This window comes from Mustela erminea, chromosome 10 (genome assembly GCF_009829155.1).
Source record: "Mustela erminea isolate mMusErm1 chromosome 10, mMusErm1.Pri, whole genome shotgun sequence".
Lineage (NCBI taxonomy): Eukaryota > Metazoa > Chordata > Mammalia > Carnivora > Mustelidae > Mustela > Mustela erminea.
The window spans coordinates 102361100-102387095 of record NC_045623.1 but is presented as its reverse complement, the minus strand read 5'-3'; the positions used below and the strand labels follow the sequence as shown (position 1 = coordinate 102387095).

The window sequence follows — 25996 nt, the reverse complement described above, 5'->3', positions numbered from 1 at the left end:
GGTTGAAGATATTAACATACTTCAGAATTTAATATACCAAAGTCACAAAATAAATAGGAATGTGAAATAATTGGATAACAATGAATAAACTTACATATAAATATGTAGAATTTTGTACCCACCAAATGGAATATTCAGTTTTTCAGCATGTATGTACATCTGTAAAAAGGTAAATTGACTGCAAAGAAAAATCTCAAAGTCCAAAGGCAGAAATCATTTAACACCCCCTTCTCTGCCCAAAAGACAATAAAAGTAAGACTTACAGTAAGAAGACCCATAAGAAAATTTGGCCACTGGAAAACTTATAACATTTTTCTACAGAATTCCTTTCATCTATTTTGTTTGGATTTTTCTGACATTCTTCTTTTAGCTTCTTGAGATGAGTACTTTATTTTCTTTCTTAATTTTTATTTTTAGGAATTAGGAAAAAAAATCCAGAAATATCTAATACTCCCTCAAAATAGATTCCTGAAATGAGGAAGTATTGACTCACAGGAAATGATTTTTTTTTTTTTTTAAAGACTGGATACATAGCAATAGTTTTCCACATACTATTACCAATTCCTTCACCAGGGTCTAAGAGTATCTGTCTTAGTGTACTAAATATGTCTCGTCCCTAAAAAACAACAAAACAGGAACAAGATCACTTTCTCAGATTACTTTCATTTGCATTTATTTGATTAGTAACACAGTTGAACTTTTATAATATGTTTATTTCTTCTCAGAAATGTTCATTCAATCCTTTATTTTCTACTGGGATATTAGTGCTTTACTTATTGATTTTTAAATGCCCTTTATATATTAAGAATATTAATTCTTTGTCATGTTTGCAAACATTTTCCCCATTGTTCCTTGCCTTTTATGTTTTTTAATATATAAAAGTGATTATTTTCGCATAATCAAATCTATCAATCTTCTAATAACTTCTCTATTATTTTTATGAAAGAGATTCCTTTCCCATAATTATTAAATAATAATAATTATAGTAACAACAACAGCAACAGCTAACATTTATTGAGGGGTGATTATGTGTCAGGCAATGGGCTAAGTGACTTTATTTAATCATAAGAGCCCTGTGAGGTGGGTATTTTTTTTATTATCTTGTTGTATTTGAGAAAGAAACTAATGAGAGGTTCAGTAGTTTATCCACAAATATCAAACCAGCAACAAGTTAAATATTCACATGCATTTTATTTCAGTATATGGTTTAAGTTTTATACTTAACTCTTTGATTCCTGAATTTAATGAAGTGATATGAAGTGACATTCTTCAAAAATCAGTTTTCCCAAAAATGTTCTTCAGATAGTTTTTCCCCATTTGTTTGTTTTGCTTCCTTTATCATATATTAAATTTTAGTATATAACAAGGTCTCTTTCAAAGATACCTGTTGTATTTATTGGCCTATACACTCTTACACAGGTGCCACAATGTTTTAATTTCTGTATCTTTATCATTAGTATTAATATATATAAGAACAGAATTCACTACATCATTTTTCTCCTCTAGAAACATTCTGGGGGCACCTTAGTAGTTTATTTGGTTAAGTGTTTGATTTTAGCTCAGATCATGATCTCAGGATTGTGGGATCAAGCCCAGTGTCGGGCTTCGTGCTCAGCAGGGAGGCTGCTCGACATTTTTCTCTTTTCTACTCCCCCTTCCCTGCTTGTGTATGTGTACACTCTTTCCCTCTAAGACATAAATAAATCCTAAAAAAAAAACCCAAAAAACCCAAAACATTCTGAGTTAGAGTTCTGGCTTTCAGTCATAACCAAGTAGCTTGTATCAGAATAACATTCCCACCAATAACAGATAAAAATTCTGGACAAAATATTTTGAAAATGTTATTTGAAGGAAAAAAAAGCAACCAAATGCAATCAGAAATTGGGAGTGAATTTGATTCTTGAGAGAAGGAATCACTTTGGGTGAGAGCCAACTCTGTATGCCTTATCCTTGAGGGATTCTGTCCATTAAGTTTTAGCAAGTAGAAGTTAAACAGAAAGCTGCTACCATGTTGGTTTGAGGAATTGGGGGATAGATTTCAAAGATGCCAGATTGGCTATAACTCAGAAATGGAAATTACAGGACGAAGAACTTTGGAGGGAGTAACCCCAGCCTGCATAGAAATACCCTTCAAATTGTAGGCTAACTCCTGAACTGCCCATGCACAGGACAGGTGTCCCAGGTTCCAGGCTGATTTCAGCAGCTACCTACTGTAGGAAAGGCAGCATTTAGAGCTTGAGTCTTATCAAGTTAGAGGGTCTTCATAAACCCTTTGGGCTTTCATTTGAATCTGCAGAAGGAGCACCCAGTAGGAGGAAACAGGTAGAAAATGCCTACGACTATGGCATATTCCCTAGGATTACGGATTAAGCACAAAAAAGAAATAGGTATAAAATGGTCTGCCCCAGATTAAGATGATCTCCCAGTAATTTGACTGCCTACTGGGATAACACTCAGGTCTTTAGAAGGAGACAGCAGGATCCAGAGCCTCTCTACAGCTTACCATCCACAATGTCCAGAATAAAATAAAGACTTTCTAGACATGCGAAGATGAGCAAACAGGAACCTGCGACTCTTACTTGAAGTGAGAATCAATAGAAATAGACTCACAGATGCACACACAAAAACACTTTAAAATAGCTGGAAAATACATTGAGTATATGTGAAAAATACGGGTGAAAGGATGAAGAGGTGGGGAGTTGCTGTGTAGATACGGAAGCTGTAAGGAAGAACCAGGGGAAATCTTAGAATTAAAAAAGATAATACTTGTCACTGAGATTTCACTGGATGGGACTAATAGCCAGCTGGGCACAAGAGAAGAAAGGATCAGTGATCTTAAAGACAGGTCAGTAGAAGTCATTTAGACTAGAGTACGGAGAGGGAGAAAAGATTGAAAAAATAGGACCAGACCTTCACTGATCATGTTGGCTAATACTCGGGTAATCACAACCTCCAAATCTGAGAAGAGTGAGGCTGAAAAATACTTGAAGGAGTGTCAGGGCTCCTGGGTGGCTCAATGGGTTAAAGCCTCTGCCTTCGGCTCAGGTAATGATCCCAGGGTCCTGGAATTGAGCCCCGCGTCGGGCTCTCTGCTTGGCAGGGAGCCTGCTTTCCCCTCTCTCTATCTGCCTCTCTGCCTACTTGTGATCTCTGTCTGTCAAATAAATAAATAAAATCTTTTTAAAAATATTTGAAGAAATGTTGGCTGAAAAACTTCCACTTTTGGTTAAAACATGCACACACAGAACAACCAGGAAACATAGCCAACCTCAAGCAGGATAAATACAGAGAAAATTACATATGTTATGTTATAGTGAAGCTGCTGGATACTAAAGACAAGAAAAAAGAATAGTGATCAGAATGATGCAGTCAGAGTTACAGTCAGAAGTTAGGTAGTCCATTAGACAGTGGAATAACGTCTTCTAAAAACTGAAAAAAAAGACCATCAACCTAGAATTCTGTACACAGCAAAAATATCTGTTAATATGAAGACAGAATAATGGTATTTCTAGTAAAAGCTAAGAGAGATTGTTGCTAGCAGACATGCATTATAATAAGTATCAGTGGAAGATCTTCGTACTGAAGAGAAACTAATACCAAGAGGAGATTTGGATCCTCAGACAGAATAAGGAGCATAGGGAATGTGAAATTTGTGGGTGAATACAAAATACTATTTTTTTTTTCTTAAGAAAAAAGTTGTCTAAAGCAAGAAGATACTTTTGGATTTATAGCACATACATGTATGTGTATATGTGATGAACATTAGAACAACAGCACAGAAGGCACAAGGAGGTGTAAATAAAATTGATTCCTAATAAAATGTGTTAATATGTACAATATGGCACATATAATTATATGTATCATATTAAGGCCCTTAATATGTAAAGTGGTAGAACATTAATTCAGAGTAGACCCTGATGAGTTATGGAAACATACTGAAATCCCTAGAGGAGGTAGTTTAAACGCATTTCCAAGAAGTAGAGGAGACAGAATGAACTCTCAAACATTCCTTATTCTTATACATCCTTTTTTTTTTTTTAAGATTAGTTATTTATTTGAGAGAGAGAGAGGGAGGGAGAGAAAGCACAGAGTGAAAGGGAGAAGCAGACTCCCCGCTGAGCAGGGAATCCCGACATGGGGCTCGAGCGCAGGAGCCTGAGATCATGACCCGAGCTGAAGGCAGCCGCTTAACCGACTGAGCCACCCAGGCCTCCCTTACTTGTACATTCTTATGTGCTTACGCAAGATAACCTTTTGGAACTTTGGAAAATATTTAAAATAATTGGAATTTTTATTGATCAAATCTTTCAAATTAGTTTGAAAAGACTATTCCATTTATTTCAGTATTTTTATTTGTTTCTTTCTTTGAGGGACGGATAGGTAGGAAGGGAGAGAGGGAAAAAGGGAGCAAGAGGATCTCAGGCAGGCTCCACACTGAGCCACCCAGGTGCCCCATCAACATTCTTACTTCTCTTGCAAGGTTTTCTTTATATAGATCTAACATACTTTAAGATTACTCAGTAATTTTATATTTCTTGTAGCTATTGTGAAAGGAATTGATCATCATTTTAATTTTTAATTACTTGTTGCTGGTATGTAGGAATGCTCTTGATTTTTTAAAAGTATATATTATAAATCAGCTATGTCATTAAACTTTTTTATTGAATTGATTTTTTTTGGATATGTAATCCTGTTGTCTACAAGTGATTATTTTGTGATCTTCTTTCCAGTTCTTAAATATTTTAATTTTATATCCTGCCTTATCACATGGGGTAGAACTTCAGAAATAAGGTTACATGCCTATTATGGCAGTGGTAATGAGTTTTATATACATAACTTTATTTTAAAGAGAGAAAAAAAGAGATTGTCCCCACATGTTATAAGTATATCTTTCAGTTATTAGTGATCTGCAGTCCATTAAATACCAGTAGGCTTTATTCATGTTTACTGACACACTGAACAACTGTTCAGTGACTGCCCTTGACAGGTTGATCCATATGTTAAGCTTTGGGGATACAGCAGTGAGTAAGACAGTAAAAGTCAAAGTTCAACAATGTTAGACTCCTTAGAAAGCCATCCAAGACAAAAGGAAGGTTACAAAGCTACCTATGTTTGACAACCAGAGGAATACTGTATAGATGGCAGTCACTGCAGACATGTGATCTGGCAGGGGGGTGACCAGAGGAGACTCCGGTGGTGGAAGAGAGAACCCAGGACAAGGGACAAGACTGGAGGATTGGAAGGAGTGTGCGGTGCGTGGAGCATCAGGGGAGAGGACTGAAGAGTACAAGGCCTGTCCGACTGGGGAACAAACTAGTTTGCCATAGTGCAGGGTGAATACACAGTTTTACATTCACCTCTGGGACTCCTTGGAGGTTCTAAGAGATGTTTCAAGGGCAAAGAGGGGTCAAGAAAGTTGGACTCTGGGTTTGCTCCATGTGCCAGCTGGCTTTCCCCAAACCTGAGCAGCTGTTTTGCATATTGGGCTTCCATTGATATATTTCTTCTGCACAGTTTCGTTGAACACCTGCGTAAGTGCCCATAGAATCTAGGCAGTATTCTAGGTCCTGCGAATATAGCAGTGAATGAAATAGGCCCCATCTCTGCCTTCAGGGAGCTTCCATTCTAGTGGTGGGAAGGAAAGGAGACCGTTAGGGGAAGAAAATGTAACCGTAATGTAAGGGGAGTAAGAGCAATAGAGAGTTCTTAGAAGGTTATGATTTTAAATGGAATGGTCTGGAAAGTCTCCACCAAGGTGACATTTAAGCAAAAACTTGAAGAAAAGGAGGAAGCAAGCCATGCAGATTTCTGGGCAGAAAGAGTTCCTGGAAAAGGGAACCAACTGTACGAAAGCCTGAAGTGGGAGCTTGCCTGGCAAATTCTAGGAACAGAAAGGAGGCCACAGTGTGGGCAAGGTGGGTCACAGTGAGAGCTGAAGACACAGCATTGGTAGGAGGTGAGGTTGTTTAGAGCAGCACTGATCCACAGGAAGACTTTGGTTTTACTTTTTTAATAAAATGGAGACCATCATAGGGTTTAAGCAGAGGACTTAAATGGTCTGACTTAAGCTTTTACAGGATCACCTTGGCTGCCACCGTAAGAGTACGTAGTTGGAGAACAATAATGGAAACTGAGAGAGCAGTCACATCCCTGGCTGTTACGTGGTGGTAAATCCAGGAGAATATCCTGATTTGTCGGATCTGAAGTCTGAAAGAGAAGCAGAAGTTAAGGATGACTCTGAGGGTTTTGGCCTTGTGACTAGAAGGATGGAGTCACCATTAATCTTGGTGGGGCAAGATGAGGAGCTAGGTGGATTTGAGGTTTCTGTCAGGCATACAGGTGAAGCCACAGGTGGGCAGACAAATTAATGTGAATAGAGTTCAGAGGGGAGGTCTGAACTGCAGATAAAAACTCAACAGTGTTAACTTCTTGATTTTGATAGTTGTACTATGGTTATATATGAGTACTGACTCCCTGCCCCAGAGTCAGGAAATTAATACTGAAATACGTACGGAGGGAGGGGGCATCCTGTCTGTAACATAGTCTTAAACAGTTCAGGGAAAAAAAAAAAACAGGTAGATAGATCGATAGAGAATAATAAAGCAGATTTAACATTTAAAGAACCCAGGGGGAAAATATATGAGATTTCTTTGTACTATACTTGCACCTCTCCTGTAAGCCTGAAATTATTTCACAGTAGAACACTTTTTAAAAGTGAGGGAAAATACAGATATTCCAGATAAACAAAACTGAGGGAATTCATTGCCAGCACACCTGCACTGAAAGGAACACTAATGGGGTTTTCAGACAGAAGGAAAGTGATCGTACCTGAAGACGCAGAGATGCAGGCAGGCAAGGGAAGGGACAAATAGAAATGGATATTGGCTGTATAAAATAACACAGTGTCTTTCTTGTGGGGTTTAAGACGCATGTATAAATGTGATGCGTGACGGTAACACAGGTGGAAGGATGGATGAAAGCGTTGGAATTGCTGACAAAATGGTAACATTTCTCATTTATATGAAACGATAGTAAGTCAGGGGTGTATAGTGGCATCTAGGGCATCAGTTTCAGACACTTTGAGCCTCGGACCCTGTTCACTCTTAAGAATCCAGGATCCCCCATTAGGCAAATGCAACAGTGGTTATCATTGCAGATGCACAGTCCACCAAAGGATGCTGAAATTAGAGGGGAAAGTTTGAGAGTCTCTCCTCTAAGCTATAAAAGGAAGGTTTGTAACACTGTAGTGAAGAAATCCATCAAAAATCACCTTGTCTACAAGCCGATGGAAGGGAAAGCTGAGTTAAAAAGTTGGCAAAAAGAGAAAGGAGCACATTAAACAGATCAAAAGGAAAACAAATTGTGAGATGAAAGAGATAAACCCCCAAATTTCAGTATTCATCTTAGATGTAAATAGACTAACTACTCCCATAAAAGCAAAGTTTGTCAAGATTAGATTAAAAAAAAAAGCTAACCCCCATCAGTGCTGCTTACATCAAACATACCTTTAATGAAAAGACACATAGGATTAATAGTAAAATGATGGGAAAAGATACTACGTAAACACTAACCAAAGAAACCAGGTACTAATATCAGACAAGATAGACTTCAAAGTGGAGTGAGAGGTAAGGAGATTTCAGAATGATCAATCACCAGGAAGATTTGACATTTCTAAGTATGTGTGTACCAAATAACATTAACAATAACTCGATTATACAGAAAGCAAAAAATGGACAGAACTGAAAGGAGAACTAGACAAATCTGCTGTCACAATGGAAAGTTTTAAAACCTCAGTCTTACTAACTGATAGTGCACACAGGCAGCAGTCAAGTTTCTAACAACACAGTTGATCAACTTACCGTATTTATGCATCTGTATATAAATGGCGCGTATCCATACATACATGTACATGGCACTGTACCCAGTGAAGACAGTAAGTATGCGGAAAGACAGTTCAACCTCATTAGTCATCAGAGAAATGCAGATTCAATTCAGAATGATATAATCACTTCACGCCCACCAGAATGGCCAAAATGGAAAAACCCTGAACTTTGGTGTTGGGAGGAACAGCTAGAACTCTCCCGCACTCCTGATGTGAGTGGAAATTGGTGTGACCACTTTGGAAACTTGACACTGTCTGTTTGGCTGAGAATACGCACACCCCACGTGATCGAGCCGTTCCCCTCCGAAGTCTGTGTGTAAAAACGTGGTCAGCAGCATGGCTGTGGAGCAGGCAGATACGTTGTCCTGTACGGCAGTCAGAGGGAGTGAACCAGGCGATCACACAGGCATCATGTTGAAAAAATGCTTTTGGAATTGTTCCACTTATATGTAGTTCAAAAATGGGCACATTTCATCCGTGAGGGTAGAAGTTCAGTGGTGACAGGGAGGACACATGAGAGCTGCTCCCAGGGGCTGTTGTTTTATTATTATAATTTTTTAATCTGGGTGGTGGCTACATGGAGGTTTTCACTGTGTGAAAATACATCAAGCTGTCTGCTTAAAATGTGTGCTCCTCTCTCTGTATATGGAAAGCCAACAGAAGTTTACTTAAAACCACAATGAGGCTATTCTTTTACCTTTCAGGATGACAAAGGAAAAGCTTGATAGCATCATGCAGGCAAAGTCTGGGAAACACACGCAGGCCGGTGGGAAGTAAATGGAAACCACTCTCAGGAGGGTCCGTCAATGTTTATCAAAATTAGAGCTGCGCATATCAGAGTCTACTTCCAGGGACAACTTGCACATGTACAAGTGGTACATGTAAGGACTTGTTTTGGGGCTTTGTAGTATATGTACAATAGGCGGCAAGTTAATAAATCATGGTATAGCCACAAAATGGATTGCCTTATAGTCAGTAAGTAGAATGAGAGAGCACTACAGATGCTAGTAAGAAATGCTCCCTAAGATGTATTAATTACAAATAGCAACTTGTAGAATAGTGTTTACACCATGTTATTATTTGTGCCAAAAATATGCATGTGCATATATACGCTAACATATAAAATGTACATTATATGGATATGGAAAAGCACTTTCATATTCACAAACTATCTCTAAAAGACACCTAAGAAACGAGTAGCAGTGGTTGTCTCTGGGAAGATCTAACGGCGTGGCCAGCTGGCAGGAGTGGGAAGGCGACAGCTTTCCACTATATTCCCTTTTGTATCTTCAGAATGCAGAATTGTACTGTGGAAATATACCTGTTGAATATTTCTAAAACAATTATTAAAAATCCATTAGGTGGTGTTTCGCAGGATACTGCTGTGTCGCTTCTTAGTAAGTCTGGTACGGCCACATTTTCCTTCCCATTGAAGCAAATCTTTGGTTTAACACCAGACGACACGGTTGGCTTTGTATATGGGTGCCAAGATGTATGGGGAAAACGTTCCCGCTGTCAGGATGCTCCGACTGTGGGGCGTGTGGGAATGAGTTGATGAGCAGACAGCAAATTCGTTCGTCCTGTGCCATGCCTGCTTGCAAACACAACACTCCTTGAATGGAACGGTGGGCCCTCTCTGCGGCTTGTAGTGTCATTCCCTTCTCTCTTCTGAACATGTATAAGTTGGTTTCAGATTAAGTTAAAAATGATGCAACTCTCCTGCTTCCTTTTGTTCTTTTTTTAAATGTAATTAAGATCAAGCTATGAATATAACATCTGCTTTTTATGTCTTAATGTATCAAAAGTATTTTCCCATGCCATCAGAAATTGTTCATGAGAAAGTGCACAGTTGAATAATATCACATTACTGAAATGTGTCCTAATTTGTCTAATCAGCCCTCTTTGGACATTTATGTTGTTTAAATGTTTTGCTTTTCTTAAAAAGAAGGCGAGGAACCGTCTTTGCACAGTAGTTTTATACCACATTATTTTATTATTTCCTAGAAGCAAAATTGTTGAATCAAAGGTTTATGAACATTTTTATTTTTATTTTTAAGATTTTATTTATTTGAAGGGGGGAGGGACAAAGGCAGAGGGAGAGAGAGAATCTCAAGCAGATGTCATACTGAGCACAGAACCCAGCACGGGGCTTGATCTCAAGACTCTGAGATCATGACCTGAGCTGAAACCAAGAGTCGGATGCTCAACCCACTGAGCCACCCAGGTGCCCCTGAACATTTTTAATACTGTTGAGATAAAGTGCTGACTTATCTTCTAGAAGCTTCTCGGTTTGCACTTCCACAGCAGACTTCTCAGTTGGCACTTCCTTTGCCAGCTTTGGGGTATTCTCATGCCAAAAAGTCATTTTTATTTTGAAGAAATCCAATCTTAATAACTTTACCAACACATCTGAATGATACGCCCGGAGTGAGGGCAGGATGTCAGTGTCTGCTTTCAACATGAATAGAGGTTTGGAATACTTCCCCTGTGTTGTCTGGAGTCCTGCGGATTCCTGAGCATCCCCACCCGCGGGCACTGGGACCTGAGCTAGACCGCTTACTGTCCCTGTAGCTCAGCTTCCTTACCTGTAAACTGGGAGCCAAAGGGGCTACCCCTGCCACCCCTCACTGCATGGGCTACACGCTGCACAGGCCCACGAGAGGCCATGGGCACAGGGACATGGGACCCTGCTCCTGTTTGGGATTCAAACAGTTAAAAATACAAAAACTCCTTAAATTATTCTTTGACACGTGGGCTTAATAAATTTTGGTTGTTATTTCTAGGAGAGTGGCAATGTGGATGAATTTTACTTTTCGTATTTTTATTTTCTGTGTGTTCTGCAGTTGATGTGCTATTTTTACTGTCAATAGATACGTCTATGTATTACAGATCTTATGTTTATATATTATACAATATTACATGTTTTATATTATAAATAGAAGACAGACAAAATATTCTTTCAGCATAAGAAATTGAGGCGGGAGGAGGTCTAAAGGAGGCTGCCATTTAACAGGTAGGGAAGATGAGGTCTCGGTTCTCACACTGCCTCGCAAAATAAGCACTCAAATATTTATGCATTTGGTTGAATACTAAATATTTATCTCTGCGCTAGTAATGTTGACTATAGCAACCAATACCAAAGTCATTTGTGCTACACAAATAGGTGGTGACAAAATAATTTATGTACTGTACTGGCCTATTAGGACATAGAATGTTTTAATGTGTTAATATCAGATTAACATGAGGACTTTTAAAAGAGTTTGATAGCTGCATAGTAATTTAAAACTTTAGGAAGTAAGTTGAATGCCAAATAGTAAGCCTTTTCATCATATATTTAAGATTCAAGATGTTAAAGAAAATCCCAAATGAACATTGAACCGTCACGGCATTCAGCTGAGTGACTGTGTCGTCTTGGTACACTGAGCTCTTGTGCCACTGTTCTCCGTAAGGAACAAAAATCTCCACCTTGATTTGCGTCCCATAGTAAGTTGTTTCCCAAATCAGTAACATATGAAACAGCTTATGGCTGTCCCTACCATCTCAAAGCAAATGTTTGTTTTGTTGCAGTGATGGAAACATTTCCATTGGTGAAGCAAATATTTAGAGCTGAAAGAAACATTTGGGCAGCCAGGATGTGTCAAAATAGAACAGATGCCTGCCTTTTAAAAACACACATTAAAAATAAAGAAGAAAGAAAGCAAGTTACCTTGTACTTGGCTGCTGTGGTTACAGCCACAATGGGTTAAGCAAGAAATTAGAAAATGTGGATATCGTTCTGATCTGTTTCTGGGCTCGTCCCTATACCTTTTTCTATCTTGGTTTTTCTCTTCCAGGAAATGGGGATAAATAACCATTTTAAGTGATCTTGCTCCGGATTCAGGGTTTTGGTTTTTTTTTTTCTCCCCTTCTAGATATTTTTTTGTTCTTGAAAAGTAATTTATCCTTTTGGGGCGCTGGGGTGGCTCAGTGGGCTAAAGCCTCTGCCTTCGGCTCAGGTCATTGGTCTCAGGGTCCTCAGGTCATGATCTCGGGCTCCCTGCTCAGCGGTGATCCTGCTTCCCCCTCTCTCTCTCTCTGCCTACTTGTGATCTCTGTCAAATAAATAAAATCTTTAAAAAGAAAATAATTTATACTTTTTTTTTTTTTAAAGATTTTATTTATTTATTTGACAGAGAGAAATCACAAGTAGATGGAGAGGCAGGCAGAGAGAGAGAGAGGAAAGCAGGCTCTCTGCTGAGCAGAGAGCCCGATGCGGGACTCGATCCCAGGACTCTGAGATCATGACCTGAGCCGAAGGCAGCGGCTTAACCCACTGAGCCACCCAGGCGCCCAATAATTTATACTTTTGAATTGGAAATATATTCACATGGAATACAGTTCCTAAGGATAGGCAGTGTAAAGTCTGCCTTCAGCCTCTGTCCCCAGCTAAGTCCCTTCTCTGTCTGTAACCAGAGTTACCGCTGTCCTCTCTCTCTATTTTATGCCCGCAGTGACTAACTAGATTTGTTTTTATGTGTGTAGATACAAATATTTATTTTTTTAATGCAGAAGTTCTATATACCTTTTACCTTGTTTTCTCCCTATGGTCATATATATTATTTTTGTTTTTCTTTTTGAGGCGATTGATTTTAAGAGTTTGCTTATCAAAAATGTTCTAGTTGTGTCAGATAGTAGAGGGGAGCAGGCATGTCAGGCTGCTCCTACTTAACACCCCCCCCCCATAAAAAGAACTCAGTGTGGAAAATCTGGTTCTGCCTCTGGGCTCACCAGGGGCTGTAGGTGAGTCACTGTCCCTCTCTATATCATTTTCTCTTGATTTTTAACAGAAGAAGAAGGAAAGGAAAAGAATAGGTCGAGCAGATGAGCTTCAGCTTTTCTGCCAGATCTGAATTTCTTGCTTGGATGTCAAAGGTGGAAAAAAAAATTTTTTTTTTTTTAAATGTACTTCTTTGCCTCTTCTAAAACAGGAGCAGGATTCAAGTGTAGTTAAAAGTGCTTATTTAAAAAAAAAAATTTTTTTTAAAAAGTGCTTATTAATTTGGGTTTTCTGCCTATGCACAAACATAGGCTTACCTGCCCTTGGCATTCAAATAGCTATGATTCCCGATTATCACACCCTACGGTCTTTAAAGACACAGTTCCTTCCCCAGGACTTGTTCAGTGCACGTGGCAGGGCTGACTTAGCCTGTTGCCAAGGACCTGCTGGCGTAGATACTGCCGTCCACAGCCGGCAACAATATTTGCCGTGCTATTAATCCTTTGGAATTGATGATCACATAACAAAATCAACTCCTCTTTGTTTTTGTTTTTAATTTAGAGGAGAGGGATTAAAAGAAAAAAAAAAAACCTTCAGACTATAGATCTAAAAATAGACATTGTGGATGCTGATTGGAAACCCTCCCAGTCTTTCATACGAGAGATCTCAATTTGTGTTACACCAAGGGGCAGCTCACTTCTGTCTTGTTCACCAGTTATACTACTCCCCAGAGAAGCTCAATAAATTTTATAGGGAAGTTTCCTCCTTAGGCGGAAGGAGCTAAGCTCGGTGACTGGTGTGGCTGAAGTAATTTAGGGCTCCGAGGGAGTACGTCTGGCTGTGGAATAAGGTATCCGAAGTAAATGTACAAAACTTGTGATCCTGGCCATTGATGCTGCTGAGCACCGGGTCCCGTGGCCCCAGCCTGTCTGATTTGGAGTGAAATTGATCCCTGAAACTTGCATTTAATTCACGGCTCAGACAGTCCTGCAGTCTTCACTAGTGGAGGCTGCAAAGCCTGCCTGCTGGTGTGCTGGCGTTTTCACCACCAACTGTTTGAAACATCCAAACTTGGACTTGGCTGAGTTTTTACATCTCTCGTCTGCCTCTCTGAGACACAGAGGGATCCTCTTCCTCTGACATCAGGGGAGCAGACTGCCTTCCCTTTCAGACTTACAGTGGAGCGGGGCTTCCCGGTTCCTCAGTCTCAAAGCTAACAGTGCAATACATTTTGCACTGGCTTTTTACTCAGTGATTTATACTAGGAGACGTGCTGGGTGATATCCAGTGTCCTTTTGTCTTTGTGTTTATTTTTCTTGCACATTTAATGTATTTAAAGGTATATTGTCTTTATGGTTCACTGGGATAAGGATGGGGTTGGTGCAAGTTTTAATGAGAGGTCCCCCGGCTCCCTGTGTTGAGATGAGAATTATATTCATGGTTGGGTATCTTTCTTTCTTTCCTTAGGTGGCAGGAGGCAGTGTTTTGCTGCTTTTTCAAATAGCATTTCTACCTAACGATTTTTAGAAGGGTACTGTGAGGACATTCAATTTCAGGGCATCACCAGCAACTTTTCTCCTGTTGTTTGAACTTTCCTCGTTTAAGGAGACAGGAAAGTCTCATATCTTGTGTCTGCATTTACGTATTAGTGTCAGGATGGTGGAGACCGGCCCTGCCATCAGGTCAATTTTTATAAAAACTCTTTCATTCGTGAGGTAATGATATTTGGAACTAGTTTTCTCAAAAACTGTTTTAGCCGCTTGGGCATAGTTAATCAGTAGGGGAGAAAGCACTTGGCTTATTTGCTTAATATTTTAACCAAGTGAATTAGACAGGTTGGGGGGCTGGGGGAGGGGATAAGAAAGTGGGTGGGGGAGGCCCCATAAACAAGGTGATATATAATATTTTTTTTGTTCTCCTTTTAAATAAATACCGATCAGCTTTATGTTCAGAGACAATAGGAGCCGTTGGCTTAAATTTGCAGTTTACTGTATTTATGGCTGTAATATCAAGGTGCTGCCGTCGTAATTTCATGCCCCAATGAGAAGAGCAAGGTCGAAGCAAATGCTTCCATCGGCATCTGCTAACACACTGACTCATAAACAAGGCCCGGCTGGATCAGGTGGCACGGAATAATACAGGCTAATGAAATACAGCACAGCTTTCCATTACTGTTAGTTTTTACAGTGTCGTCATTACGTGTAATTTATGTTTAAAAAATTCAATTTTATACAAGGCACTGGGAAATAGGGGTCTACAGGTCATCCAACGACTTTTAGAGGCTCTGAGAGTCCTTATTGTACTCTACTGTTCCAACAAAATGTTAATAAAATAAAATAAAAATACTTTTTCCCCTCCCCCCCAAGCCTTTTCTGAGAGAGTTGATTTTTCTTTTAATTTGGGGAGTATTTTTAGCCAGCTGTCTTCTCTGCCTCATCTCCTCTCAGAGTGCACATGGGGAGATAACTAGTCGTGTTCTCAGAGAGGTGACCCCCGCACGGTCTCCGCGCGTCCCAGATGAATCACCCAAGTCCTATACATGGGCGGACTGTGACAGGGGAGGAGGATGGCCCCAGTGGCCAGCCCGCAGCTGCTGCCCTTTGCTGCCGGCCCTCTGGCCCTCTTCCCTAATCCCAGCCAGACTTGACATTTTTATTATAAAACTCAGGTCTGGCTGGAAGGTGCTGTCGGGTGTTCATTACCTTGCTTATTTCCAAACTATTCCCAGCCCCGCTGTCCCGGTCGTTGTTTGAACTACAAGATGCAGAGAATGCTGCTGTCTGCTGTCACCTGTCTCTCTGCTTCACCTGCAATGGGCCAGGCCCCGTGGCAGTGCTCTGCGGTCACTGGGGACAGCACCGAGGTGACTTATTCTGAGAAGCCCATGCACTGCGCGTCCTGCAGGGAAAAGCTCTTCCCGGTGCCCAGTTTTGTCTGAGTCCGTGGGAAAGGACCTGCAGCCTTGTGCTCTGAGCCAGCAGGCTGCAGCTCACTAAGTCAACCCGTTTGGTTTTGTTTGCATTTGAACCGAAACCTCTAGAAAAAGAAAACAAATCTGCGTATTTTCTAGGGGATACAAATAAGCAGGTGTGGTAGCCCCAAGGCACTTCAGTTGCCCGCAGCAGTAACAAGGGGCTTTATTAATCAATAGCTTGTAGCTTGCTCGCTCTGCTCTTTGAAAAGAATCCCACCGTGGAGAAAGCGTTGGAGAAGAAATCTTTGGCCAGCTCCTGCACAGGGGCAGCAGCCGTCTCCTTGTAAAGGGCACTGGTTATGGAAGTAGATTCCAGACAACCGAGAACAAGGAATCCACCCTGATGGCTGGTGTCTGGGACCTTCGTTTGCACGATGTGCACTGAGAGCTCTCAGTTTTCCCAGTCAGGCAGCTGTGGTCTTTTTTTCTTTCCTTTTTTTTTTATTTTAAAGATTTTACTTATTTGAGAGAGAGAGAGAGAGAGAGAGAGAGAGAGAGAATGAGCAGTGGTAGGGGCAGAGGGAGAAGCAGATGCCCCTGCTGAGAGAGAGCCGGACGTGTGGCTCGATCCCAGGACCCTGGGATCATGACTTGAGCCGAAGGCAGACGCTTCACCGACTGAGCCACCCAGGCACCCCCAGACATCTGCGGTCTTAAAGGTGAAATGACACTGCCTCTCAGAGGCAGGCGTCCTGGCCTTCTCACTTTGGACAGGTGCCCTCACTCCTTTCTCCTCCTGTTGGCTAAAGCTAGTGAGTGGACAGAATACCTGAGCGGGACTTTTAGTTTGATTCTCTGTCAATGATACGTTTTAACTGTCACAGACCAGGGCTGGTAGCTCTTGGAATTGGCAAGTGGCAGAGGTTGACGTTACTGAAAGCGTCTGAATGCAAAGTGCTAGTGATACCACGTAATGCAAGCTGATACTCCAGCTGAAAGAAAATCTTGCTTTACTTTTATCGAAATTGGCTGATTCTTCCAAAGGTGGCAGCTGAAGGAAGACTTGAGGGCAGGAGGTTTTCCTGCCCTGGGACGGCGACACCCTTGGCCCCCATCTCTGCTCTGCTCAGCCCTTGCACGGTCCCTCTGCGGTTAGATTTTTCCTTGCAGATAGCAATCAACTGGAAGGAAGTGTGTGTGTCTAATTTGCATGAGATTATTTAAAACAACAACAAAAAAAAGGTCTGCATTAGTCAGGGTGATGGTAAACAACGCAGAGATGCCTTTTATAATATAGCCTGTGCCTCAGCCTTCACAGCCAAATATAATTCACTTCCAATTGGCGGTTTCCTTTATTATTCCTTTTAACCTTTAGGATTCTGCAAGGTCTCCATCTAAGCTCTCTGTCGCTTGTCTCACGAGGGCGGGCGGGGACCTGGATGTCCTGTGTGTGGGACCTGAAGCTGTCCCTCTTCCTGAAGGCAGGGTCGGTTCAGCACCAGGAGCCCATGACTGCATAGTTAACTGCTGTGTTCTGAAGGAGATGACACCCCTTCCAGCCGAGTCTCCGTGAGTCCCATATGAGTCCCCTGAGTTGAGAGAGTCCTGAACCTAAGCCTGAACCTTGCTGGCCAGTGCCCCCGACCTGGGGATACTCCGAGGAAGGGGGCTCTGAGGGAAGCATGGGCACCCGTCTGGGAGAGGCCTCCGGATTTCCTGGGAGTTAGACTATTGGAACGATGCGGGGACACTACGCTTGTCGTTCCGGAGTTGTACAAAAAGTTGTCCCAGTGTCATTTGCAGATAGGATGCAGGCATTCTGTTCCTGTGCTGTTTTGGTCTCTAGGCTCCCAGTGCCATTCGTCAGCCCTCACCTGGAGATGGGGGTGCCAGGTGGGGCTCAGAGAGACCCTCTAGTGCTTCTCTCAACCTCTCACAAGCTTGAAGACTTAAGACATGGTCTCAGAAGCTGCCGTTTGTTGTTTCTGTGCTAGAGGGGCAGTCACCAGGCCCCAGAGAGAGAGCCGTGGAGCCGCGGGTTGTCAAGCTGGCAGCACTGTGCCCTGCCTCGTGGGTTCTGAGGCATGTTTTCCCCCTCCTTGGGCTTAGTTGTTCTTTATCTGTTAAATGAACGCAGTGGCTAGGATCATGGTCCAGCTCTGAAATTATATTATTCAGTGAGATCATGAAAATGCTTTTTTCTTTTTTTTTTTTACAAGAAGAAAAGTGATTCATTTTATGTAACTAAATCAAAATCCTGACTCTCCGGAGGACTGGGGATATCAGAATTCCAGCCAATGTAAATTTAGAGCATCAAATGATAAGGTCTCTGAAAAACAAGAGCTTGGAAGGAAGTGCTGATGCCCTTTAAACCGCGGCCTCACTAGTGGGCTCGGCCGCAATAATGCAAGGAACATGTTTTATTAGGAAAATAGGCTTTGTAAGAGCTGTAGGCCAGAGGGCAGAGCAACGGGCAGGGAGCGCTGTCCCTTTAACCAGCTCCGCAGCACAGCCCGTGACTTACTGTATATTTCCCCAGCGTTAACCGTTATCGTACTTGTTTATATTTGAAAGAGCCAAAAGGGAAAATGAGAAAGCAACTGAATGCTCCTTTTGGGAAAATTATCCTCATTTGCAGCCAGCGGCTGACAAGGCACACGAACCACCAGGTTTATGAAATCCCGGGGTGTACCGGTGACCACCCGTCCCCGCCCATGCCGCAGGCGTGCCTGCTTCTCCTGCGGCTGATGATGAACTCGTTAAAACCGGGTCTTTGCTCCCAGAACTCTGAAGGGGGTTCCCCTTCCCCTTTGGAAGTTGAGGGCCGGGCCTCCAAGCTGGATGGAACCTGAGAGACACAAGCTCGGGGTTCCTGCCCGTCTGTCCTGCCCCCATTTCTCTCCGGAGGCCTTTGGGGCAAGCCGGGGATTTGGTAGGAGGAGTGGCCCAGTACAGCCCTGCATACTTTTGTACTTGAAGGTACTGGGCGCCTTCGTCTGCCCGGGCAATGCGTGGAGAGCTGTTGCGGGGAGGAGGGCCAGCAGCACTCTGGCTTCCCAGAGGGGCGGCTTCCCAGAGGGGCGGCCTTGCCCACCACGGGCTGGCTCCCCTGGGGGGGGGGAGGGGCGGGGCCGCGGTTTCAAAGGGGGCACAGTCCTCAACTGCTCAGCGCAGGGAGGGGCAGGGCCCGCAGTCAGAGTAGTTCAGGCCTTGTCGCCCACCTGAGAAGCGGCAGAGGCGCTCAGCCTGCCACACGCCAGTGTGGTGTGGGCAGCGTTGGGCTTCGGAGCATTAATGTGTCCCATCTGTCAGCCGCTTGGCACAAAGTGTGCGGCGCCGAAGCTGGAAGATGCCAGTCCTCCGTGTACTTCCTCTCCCCCCGGGGCGGATCCACTGTGCTGTGGGCTGCCAGGTGGGGAGAAGCTCTCGGCCCTCGTGTAAAGGCTCTGTGTGGCAGCCGCCCTGGATCCTGGGATTCCTGGAATCCCCGGCCAGAGGGGTGTCTGCAGACTTAGCGATACGTCCCCACTGCTGCTCTCGCGCTCGGTGGCCCCAGCACTCTTGTACCCGCTGTACCCACTTCTGGGACCGGCCTTGCGGGCAAGTCTTTCTCACACCTGTGCGCCACAGCTGTTCCTGCTCCTCGGTGGGTGGGCTCGCTCGTCCTCTTCCCACAGGGCCAGCGTCCCCAGTCGGCCGCAGCCGTGTGCCCCCTGGAAGTGGGGTCTCGTCCGGCCCACCCCGGCCTGTTACTCTCCCATGGGCAGATCCTTGCCACACGCGGCGGCCACTGCAGATGGCGCCCTGCCGTTCCCGGCTGTCCTGAGCACAGCGCGCTGGTGTCGGGAGGATTAAGACAAAGAGAAGCGGAAAAGCTAGCCAAGGGCGGTACAGGCAGCCTGTGCTAGGCTAGAGCAATAACCATCTGAAAGTTTGGGCCTGGCCTTGTTTTGATCTGTTTTCTTGTTTTATTTTCTTCTTTACATTCTATATCCCATTCATACTAATCACAGTCAGTCCTGATTTTTCTTTTTATTTCTGCATTTGTCATAAAATAAAGCAAATTATTCCCGTCTTCGGAAACGATCGAGACTAATTAGTCGTCTCACCCAATAATTAGTTTTTTGTTTCCCTGTCTGTTTTCATGCATTATTGTTAGTTTTTCCCCCTCTTTTTTTAACACCATTACAGATTAAAATGAGTCACATTTGCAGTTGATGGTATCTGTTTTCGGGGGAAGAATGGAGAATTGCAGTACGGAGCGACTTCAAAAGCAGCAATAAACTCAAGGATAAATTAAGGAAATTGAATGAGCCACATTTGGAAGCAGTGTGGAGGCTAATATTCTGTCGCTTAAGGTTAAATTGCAACTGAGAGAGGTTCCGGAGAATCCGAAATCGGAGAGGAAACTTACCAGGATGCTAGGCACTCTGTGGCTCTCAGGATCTTTTCTCAATGAAGATTTTGTTGCGTCCAGGGACAGTGGCAAAAGGTATTCACCTGCAATTATGTCCTCTTCTCCCCCCAGGGCTGACAGATGAAGAGATTGATTTGGCTTTCCAGCAGTCAGGCACGGCTGCCGATGAGCCTCCGTCCTTGGGCCCGGCCACACAGGTGGTTCCTGTCCAGCCCCCTCACCTCATTTCTCAGCCGTACAGTAAGTCATCCGCTCAGTCTCCTGCTTTGACCTTGACTGGGGTTCAGGATTCTGGCCAAAGAGCAGTGCTTCCCAGCTCCCAGACTCAGAAAGCCAGAGGGGGTTTAACCGGGACTGGTAGACTAGCTCTTGGGTTTTTCCAAAGGAATGTGCCACACCCAAATCCTCTCCTAGACAAACTTTTAAGTATGTGACAAAGATTTAAGAAGAGACGAGGGACCAGAATAAATGAGCATATTGTGTTGTTTCAAGTATTTTGGTTACAAGTAAGAGTCTATAAAAGTATTTCTTGGTTCTGTTTCTGTTTTCTTACATCATGCTTTGCGTGTCACTCCTTCATCAAGTACATGAACGTCTGATTCATGAACCCGTTCTCGTTTGCTCACTGAAATGACTCCTCTCCTAATTTTACTTTTTAAAGTTAATATTAGTAGATTTGGGGTGGTTCCTTCCTTCCTCCCTTCTCCTGGCTGTACCGTGTATATTTGTGCGGTGACAGTCTCTTAGAGAATTACAAATTAAGTGTAAAGGTCCTTTTTGAGTTAGCTTTTAATTATTACATGAGAACATACCCAGGTTGTTTTTAGGTGAAGCTCTTTGAGGAATAATGCTTCTTCAAACTAGTAATAAATGTACAATCTCCAAAATACGGCTAGAACCCCTTCTTTAAGTCACTTATGAGAAGTCAAAAAAGATTAAAATTCACTTCAGAGTGGTGGAAAATAGCTCAAGTTTCATGTCTTTAACATAACTCAGCCTTGGATCTGTTGTCTTTCAAAATGCCTTTTCTGTAATTGTCTTCATTTTAATTGTCTATCTCGGAAGTTTTATTTTTTCAAAACTTGTTAATTTAAAACAGTGTTAGATGTCAGATTTTGGGAGGCATAACAAAATGCCTTCCAAGCCAGGCTCGTTTGGACCCCAGCACGTGGTCTGGCCCCTTACTTTGCCGTCCTTCTGGGCTCAGGCAGTGCAGGGGGCCGGGTGGTGGGTTATGGTGTCACAGATCTCAGTTAGACATCTCCTTTTGCTTTCTGGATAAGGCTGAATGGGCGAGGTCAGGGAACACGAATTCAAGGTCACTTCATCCTTAGGCACCTTTTCTCACAGACTACTGGCATCCTCTGACCTCTGAGACCCAAGAAATGGTGCTCAGCGGTAAGCCTTGCACTAGAGCTACTGAGTCAGGAGCGACCACTTGTCGGCCTGGGACTCACGTCTCCTTCCTGGCCAGCATTCTTTCGCATCTATTGTGTTTGTTTTGGGTCACTAAACATACTCTCCATGTTTCCTTCTATCCAAAGACTAGGTCTCCACACATTTTCTTTAGTTGTGTCCCTGGGCCCAGCCATTTAATGGGATTTGTTGAGGACAGACAGTGGCAGCTGGGGTGCAGAATTTTCTAAGACGCACATCTGTTCTATTCCAGCTGTTTCCTCCATGGCTTAAAACCAAACAGGTCTCTCGGCTACTTGGAAACTTCTTGCTCAGAACAAATTGTTCTGGTTGGTCACAGAGTTGGCCTAAAACCTCATGCGCACGTCTACTTTTGGTAGGCACAAGGGGTTAAACTGTTGGTCTTTCTGAAAGAGAAGAAGGGGGGGGTGGAGGGGGACAGTGCCGTCATCTAGATTCTTCTGTCCAGGTCTCTCTGAGAAGAAGCATTACACGTTTAGGTATTTAGGTAGGAGTATTTTTAAGAGTCTCCCAGCCCTAAAAATAAAATACATCTTCTTAGAGACAGACTCCTTCCTGCTTTGACGCTAGTATAAAAACAATGGTAATGGCAATTTTAAATTCCTGAAGTTTCTGCTTGTCATTGTCGAGCTTTGTTCCTCTTGTACTGTTACACCGCTCCTTCCAGCTCCGGGGGTGACTCTACCTCTTCACTTCTGTACTTTTGCCAAGAGGTGTCAAAACTGCTCAAAAGGAAAAAAAAAAAAAAAGCTTGATTTTGATTAATATAGAGAAACAAGACTTTGCCTGACTGATAATAAAACTGATAAATGACATTTGAATTACTTGTAGCGGTAATTTATTACATAAAATATCTTTTATTTGACATGCGATTAGTTGCTGGAAGCATCACTCAATCTGACTAGTTTAAACATGCTCTAAAATGAACCCCAGTAAAAACCAGGGCTGTCTGCTGCCGGCGTTATGAAATATACTAATCCTGGAGTGAGGAAAAAATCTGACTTTAAATATTTAAATGATTAATTGGGTTTATATATTTTTTTTACCTTTCTAACCCCCTTAATTACAAGCAAACTCAGGGGAGTTTCTGAACTAGGTGTGCAATCTGTATGCTTATCACCGAGGCATTGTCTGCGTCCTGGGAGGGATTTATGGCCTCCGCTCATGTGTATTCCTGCCCATTTCACATCCAGAGCCCTTTCTTTACATGTCTTGGCTCTTTAAGGGCAGATACTCCATCTCTGAACCTTAGCCTAGAAAATGGGATTCTCTGGGCTCAGCCCCCGATGCTCACGTCTTGGGGAGGGGTAAGCTTTTTCAAGACCGCCCCGGGGAGCCCGGTGCTCTTGGATGATCTCCTCTGGATCCACTGGCCCTTCTTCTTTGGTGGCAGATGTCCCACCCTGTACCTCTTTTGGTGTCTCTGCTCTTTGGTGAATGTGGTTGACCTTGAGCTGGTGGTAAATGCCTGTGTCAGCAAAGGGAACTTGGACACCTGCCGTAAAGGCACCAGGTCAGTCCGCCCGTGTTTGCTAAGCATCTACTGTGTGTCATCAGAGATACAAAACATGATCCTTAAAAATCTTACAGGCTCTCTGGGAGAGAAAAGATGAACTCTTAAGAAAAGGATAATAATCAAAGACATTGTGATTTAATGCCAAAATTAATTATGCAGACAAGAAATTCCGTAAGAATACAGAAAAGAGAAAAATTAATGTGGGCTAGAGAAGTCAGAGAAGTCTTTGTGAAAGCAGTAGGAGGTTGACATTGAGGGGAAGCTTCATGTCACCTGGTGTGAGAATAAACCAGTGTTGTCAGGGCTCAGAGGAAAGTCAGGCAGAGCTCTGGGAAAGTCAGACTGGGATTCGAGAGGAAATCTGATGTTCTCTGCTTCTCGTTTTGCTTTCTTTTTGTCCAGCTTTGTTTTTTTTTTTTTTTTTTAAAGATTTTATTTATTTATTTGACAGAGAGATTACAAGTAGGCAGAGAGGCAGGCAGAGAGAGAGAGGAGGAAGCAGGCTCCCCGCTGAGCAGAGAGCCCGATGCGGGACTCGATCCCAGGACCCTGAGATCATGACCCCAGCCGAAGGCAGTGGCTCAACCCACTGAGCCACCCAGGTGCCCCTCTTTTTGTCCAGCTTTGAATCAGGAATCGGTACGTGTGTATATCCACAGCGCCTACCCAGTCCTGCACGTAAAGTTCTGATAAGTGCTTGATTGATTTGCTGCAAGCTGATTTTTCTTCTTTCCTCCCAAAGAAACAAGAAGCAAGGTAGCTTTGGGCTTTAGGCAGGGCCATTGTAAATTTTGTAGGATAATATTTTTTTTTCTTAGGCTTAAATATCTTCCCTCACTGTCTTTGTTAACCAGCTTAGGTCTTTCAAAGAGTGACCTGTGTAGCTTCAATTAGGATGTACGTGTGTGAGGTTATTGAAAGGCTTTGACATTTGATTAGAAATCTCAAGAGTGTGGGTTCTTTCTCACTGTGCTTCTTCATAGCCCTGTTTAGCACCTATACTTACCTTGAATATCTTCATTCACTGAGCAAGCATTTATTATTTTATTCCTGCTCTGGGCCAGGCACTGTGCTAGACCCCTGCGGTGAAGTGATTAATAAGACTTAGTTGCTTTCTCTAGTTTTTCTTGTTGAGCAGAAAAGGCAGTTAAGCAAAGAGCGGTGCCTGCGAAGTAGGTCCAGGTGAAGCCAGTGGTGCAGATGAGGCCAAGGGGCACCTCAGACCTTGGGAGAGGCTTAACTGGGTGGGCGGAGGGGGACATGGTCAGTTCATTGACCAGCCAAGACAGGTAAGAGCAACCAGGCTAAGGCAAAGGCATATGGACCGTCAGAAGTACATTGATTTTTTTTTTTTTTTTTACATCAAAATGTGTCACCTAATCATTCTTGAGGCTGTATTACCTGTCTGACCATATTATTCTTAGACTAATATGAAAATGACTGGTATCATCTGAGAGAACGCTGCGTGGAGAGTTCGGGAAGGTGTTCTGGGAGTGTGTGAGGGGCTGTCCAGATGCTCTGCCGGAGCGCCTTCCCCTCTTTGCCCGGCCAGCTCGTTGCTGTCTCTCAGGGTCGGGGGCAGCCGCCAGCTCCTCCAGGGACGCTCTCAGATGCCTCTGTTCCAGCAGGACGGAGGTTCCCTTTGGCCTGCGCTCAGTCCCCTGTTTCCTGCCATACTACCCTTAAGTGTGTATTCACTTGTCTTTTATGTCGGAGTTCCTGGAATTAGAGGCTTTTTTTCTTTTTTCAAGATCTGTAGCCCAACACTCAGCCTCAGCCCTGAAAGTGCTTGTTGAATGGGTGGGTGGTAGTGGAGATGCGCGTGGGAATCGACAGGCTGTTCCTGTAATACCGCCAGCGGGGCTGGGGGGCTTCCCAGGCAGCCAGCGAGTGGGGCCTCCCGTGTGCTAGGCCATGCGGGCTGCGGGCGCGGAGGACGGGCCTTGCCTTCGGGAGGCCGCCGTTTGACCATTTAGAGGAAAGCCCAGTGCTTGCGGGAGCCCAGCGAGGACTAACCCGTGCCGTCTTGCTGGGCGCGACGGGGACAGCTTTCGGGATTTACGAGGGCACGTCTCGCTTTTGACGTACATAGGAGGCTTTGGCTTGTGTATTGAAGGAAGTATTTCTCTAATTTCTAGGAGAGGATATTTTTTCTTTTGTCCATGTGATTGGTTTAATAAGTGGCTTAGCATTTCAAGAGCGAGTACCCTGTGTGTTCTGTGCTTTGTGGTTCCCCCATTGCGGTGCCATGCGGGTGCCGCAGAAGTGCTATTTGGAGACACTGAGGAGGGCAAGTGTCGCAGGAAAGAACCAAGTAAAGAAGCCAAGCCTTAGGGTTCTTAGGCCGCTGAAAGCGTCTCTGGTGCTGGTGGTAGGTAGGATTGTATCTTTGCCCCCAGTGCAGCCTGTGTTCGTTTTCCAAGTTTCAGCAACAAATAACAGGAAACCCAAGACAAGAGTGGCCTTAAACTAGATGGAAGACTATTCCTCAGTTCTGTGAACGTGCTCTGCACCCCGACACCTGGCCGGCAGCCGGCCTGTGCTCCGGTGGGACAGCTCCAGCCCCAGCTGTCCCTTCTGCCGTCCAGCCGGCACGGGGAGGGACAGGAGGGAGAAGGGCCGACCTTCTAAGGACACACGGCCACACCCTCTGCCCAAGAGGCTGAGAAGTGCAGTCCTTGTCCTGGTGGGCACGTTCCCAGCTTTTCCTATCCCGCAGAAGGTTTGAGTTAGAAAACGCACTGCCTGCAGGATGGTGGTTTCCCTTGGGTGGAGAGGAGCACGTGGCTAGTTTCAGCGGTATTTGAAAAGCTTTAGCTGGTAGAGTAGGTGGGTTTAGGATTGCTAATTCATCATGTTTCATAACGTATATAAATGTTATAGTCCTTTGTAGGTATCAGAAATTGCTGGGGGGGGCACTTTAAAAAGTTGAATGTGGGGGCGCCTGGGTGGCTCAGTGGGTTAAGCCTCTGCCCTTGGCTCAGGTCATGATCCCAGGGTCCTGAGATCGAGCCTCACATCGGGCTCTGGTTAGTGGGGAGCCTGCTTCCCTCCCTCTCTCTGCCTGCCTCTCT

At 43.7% G+C, this 25996-nt stretch overlaps 1 protein-coding gene across 3 annotated transcripts in view; it reads left to right on the top strand.

The window, feature by feature from the left end:
- Window positions 1–25996, top strand: part of PEX14 (peroxisomal biogenesis factor 14) — a 139093-nt gene that overhangs the window by 91183 nt on the left and 21914 nt on the right. Inside the window, exons 1-2 of one of the 3 annotated variants that reach the window (XM_032301788.1) lie at window positions 18244–18964; window positions 20081–20209. The exons of 1 other annotated variant lie outside the window; for it this stretch is intronic. In XM_032301788.1, coding sequence (XP_032157679.1) covers window positions 18847–18964; window positions 20081–20209 — 247 coding nt within the window. In that variant the 5' untranslated portion in view covers window positions 18244–18846. Of the gene's footprint in view, window positions 1–18243; window positions 18965–20080; window positions 20210–25996 lie in introns of those variants that run through there. One more of the 3 variants, XM_032301787.1, reaches the window with a different exon arrangement.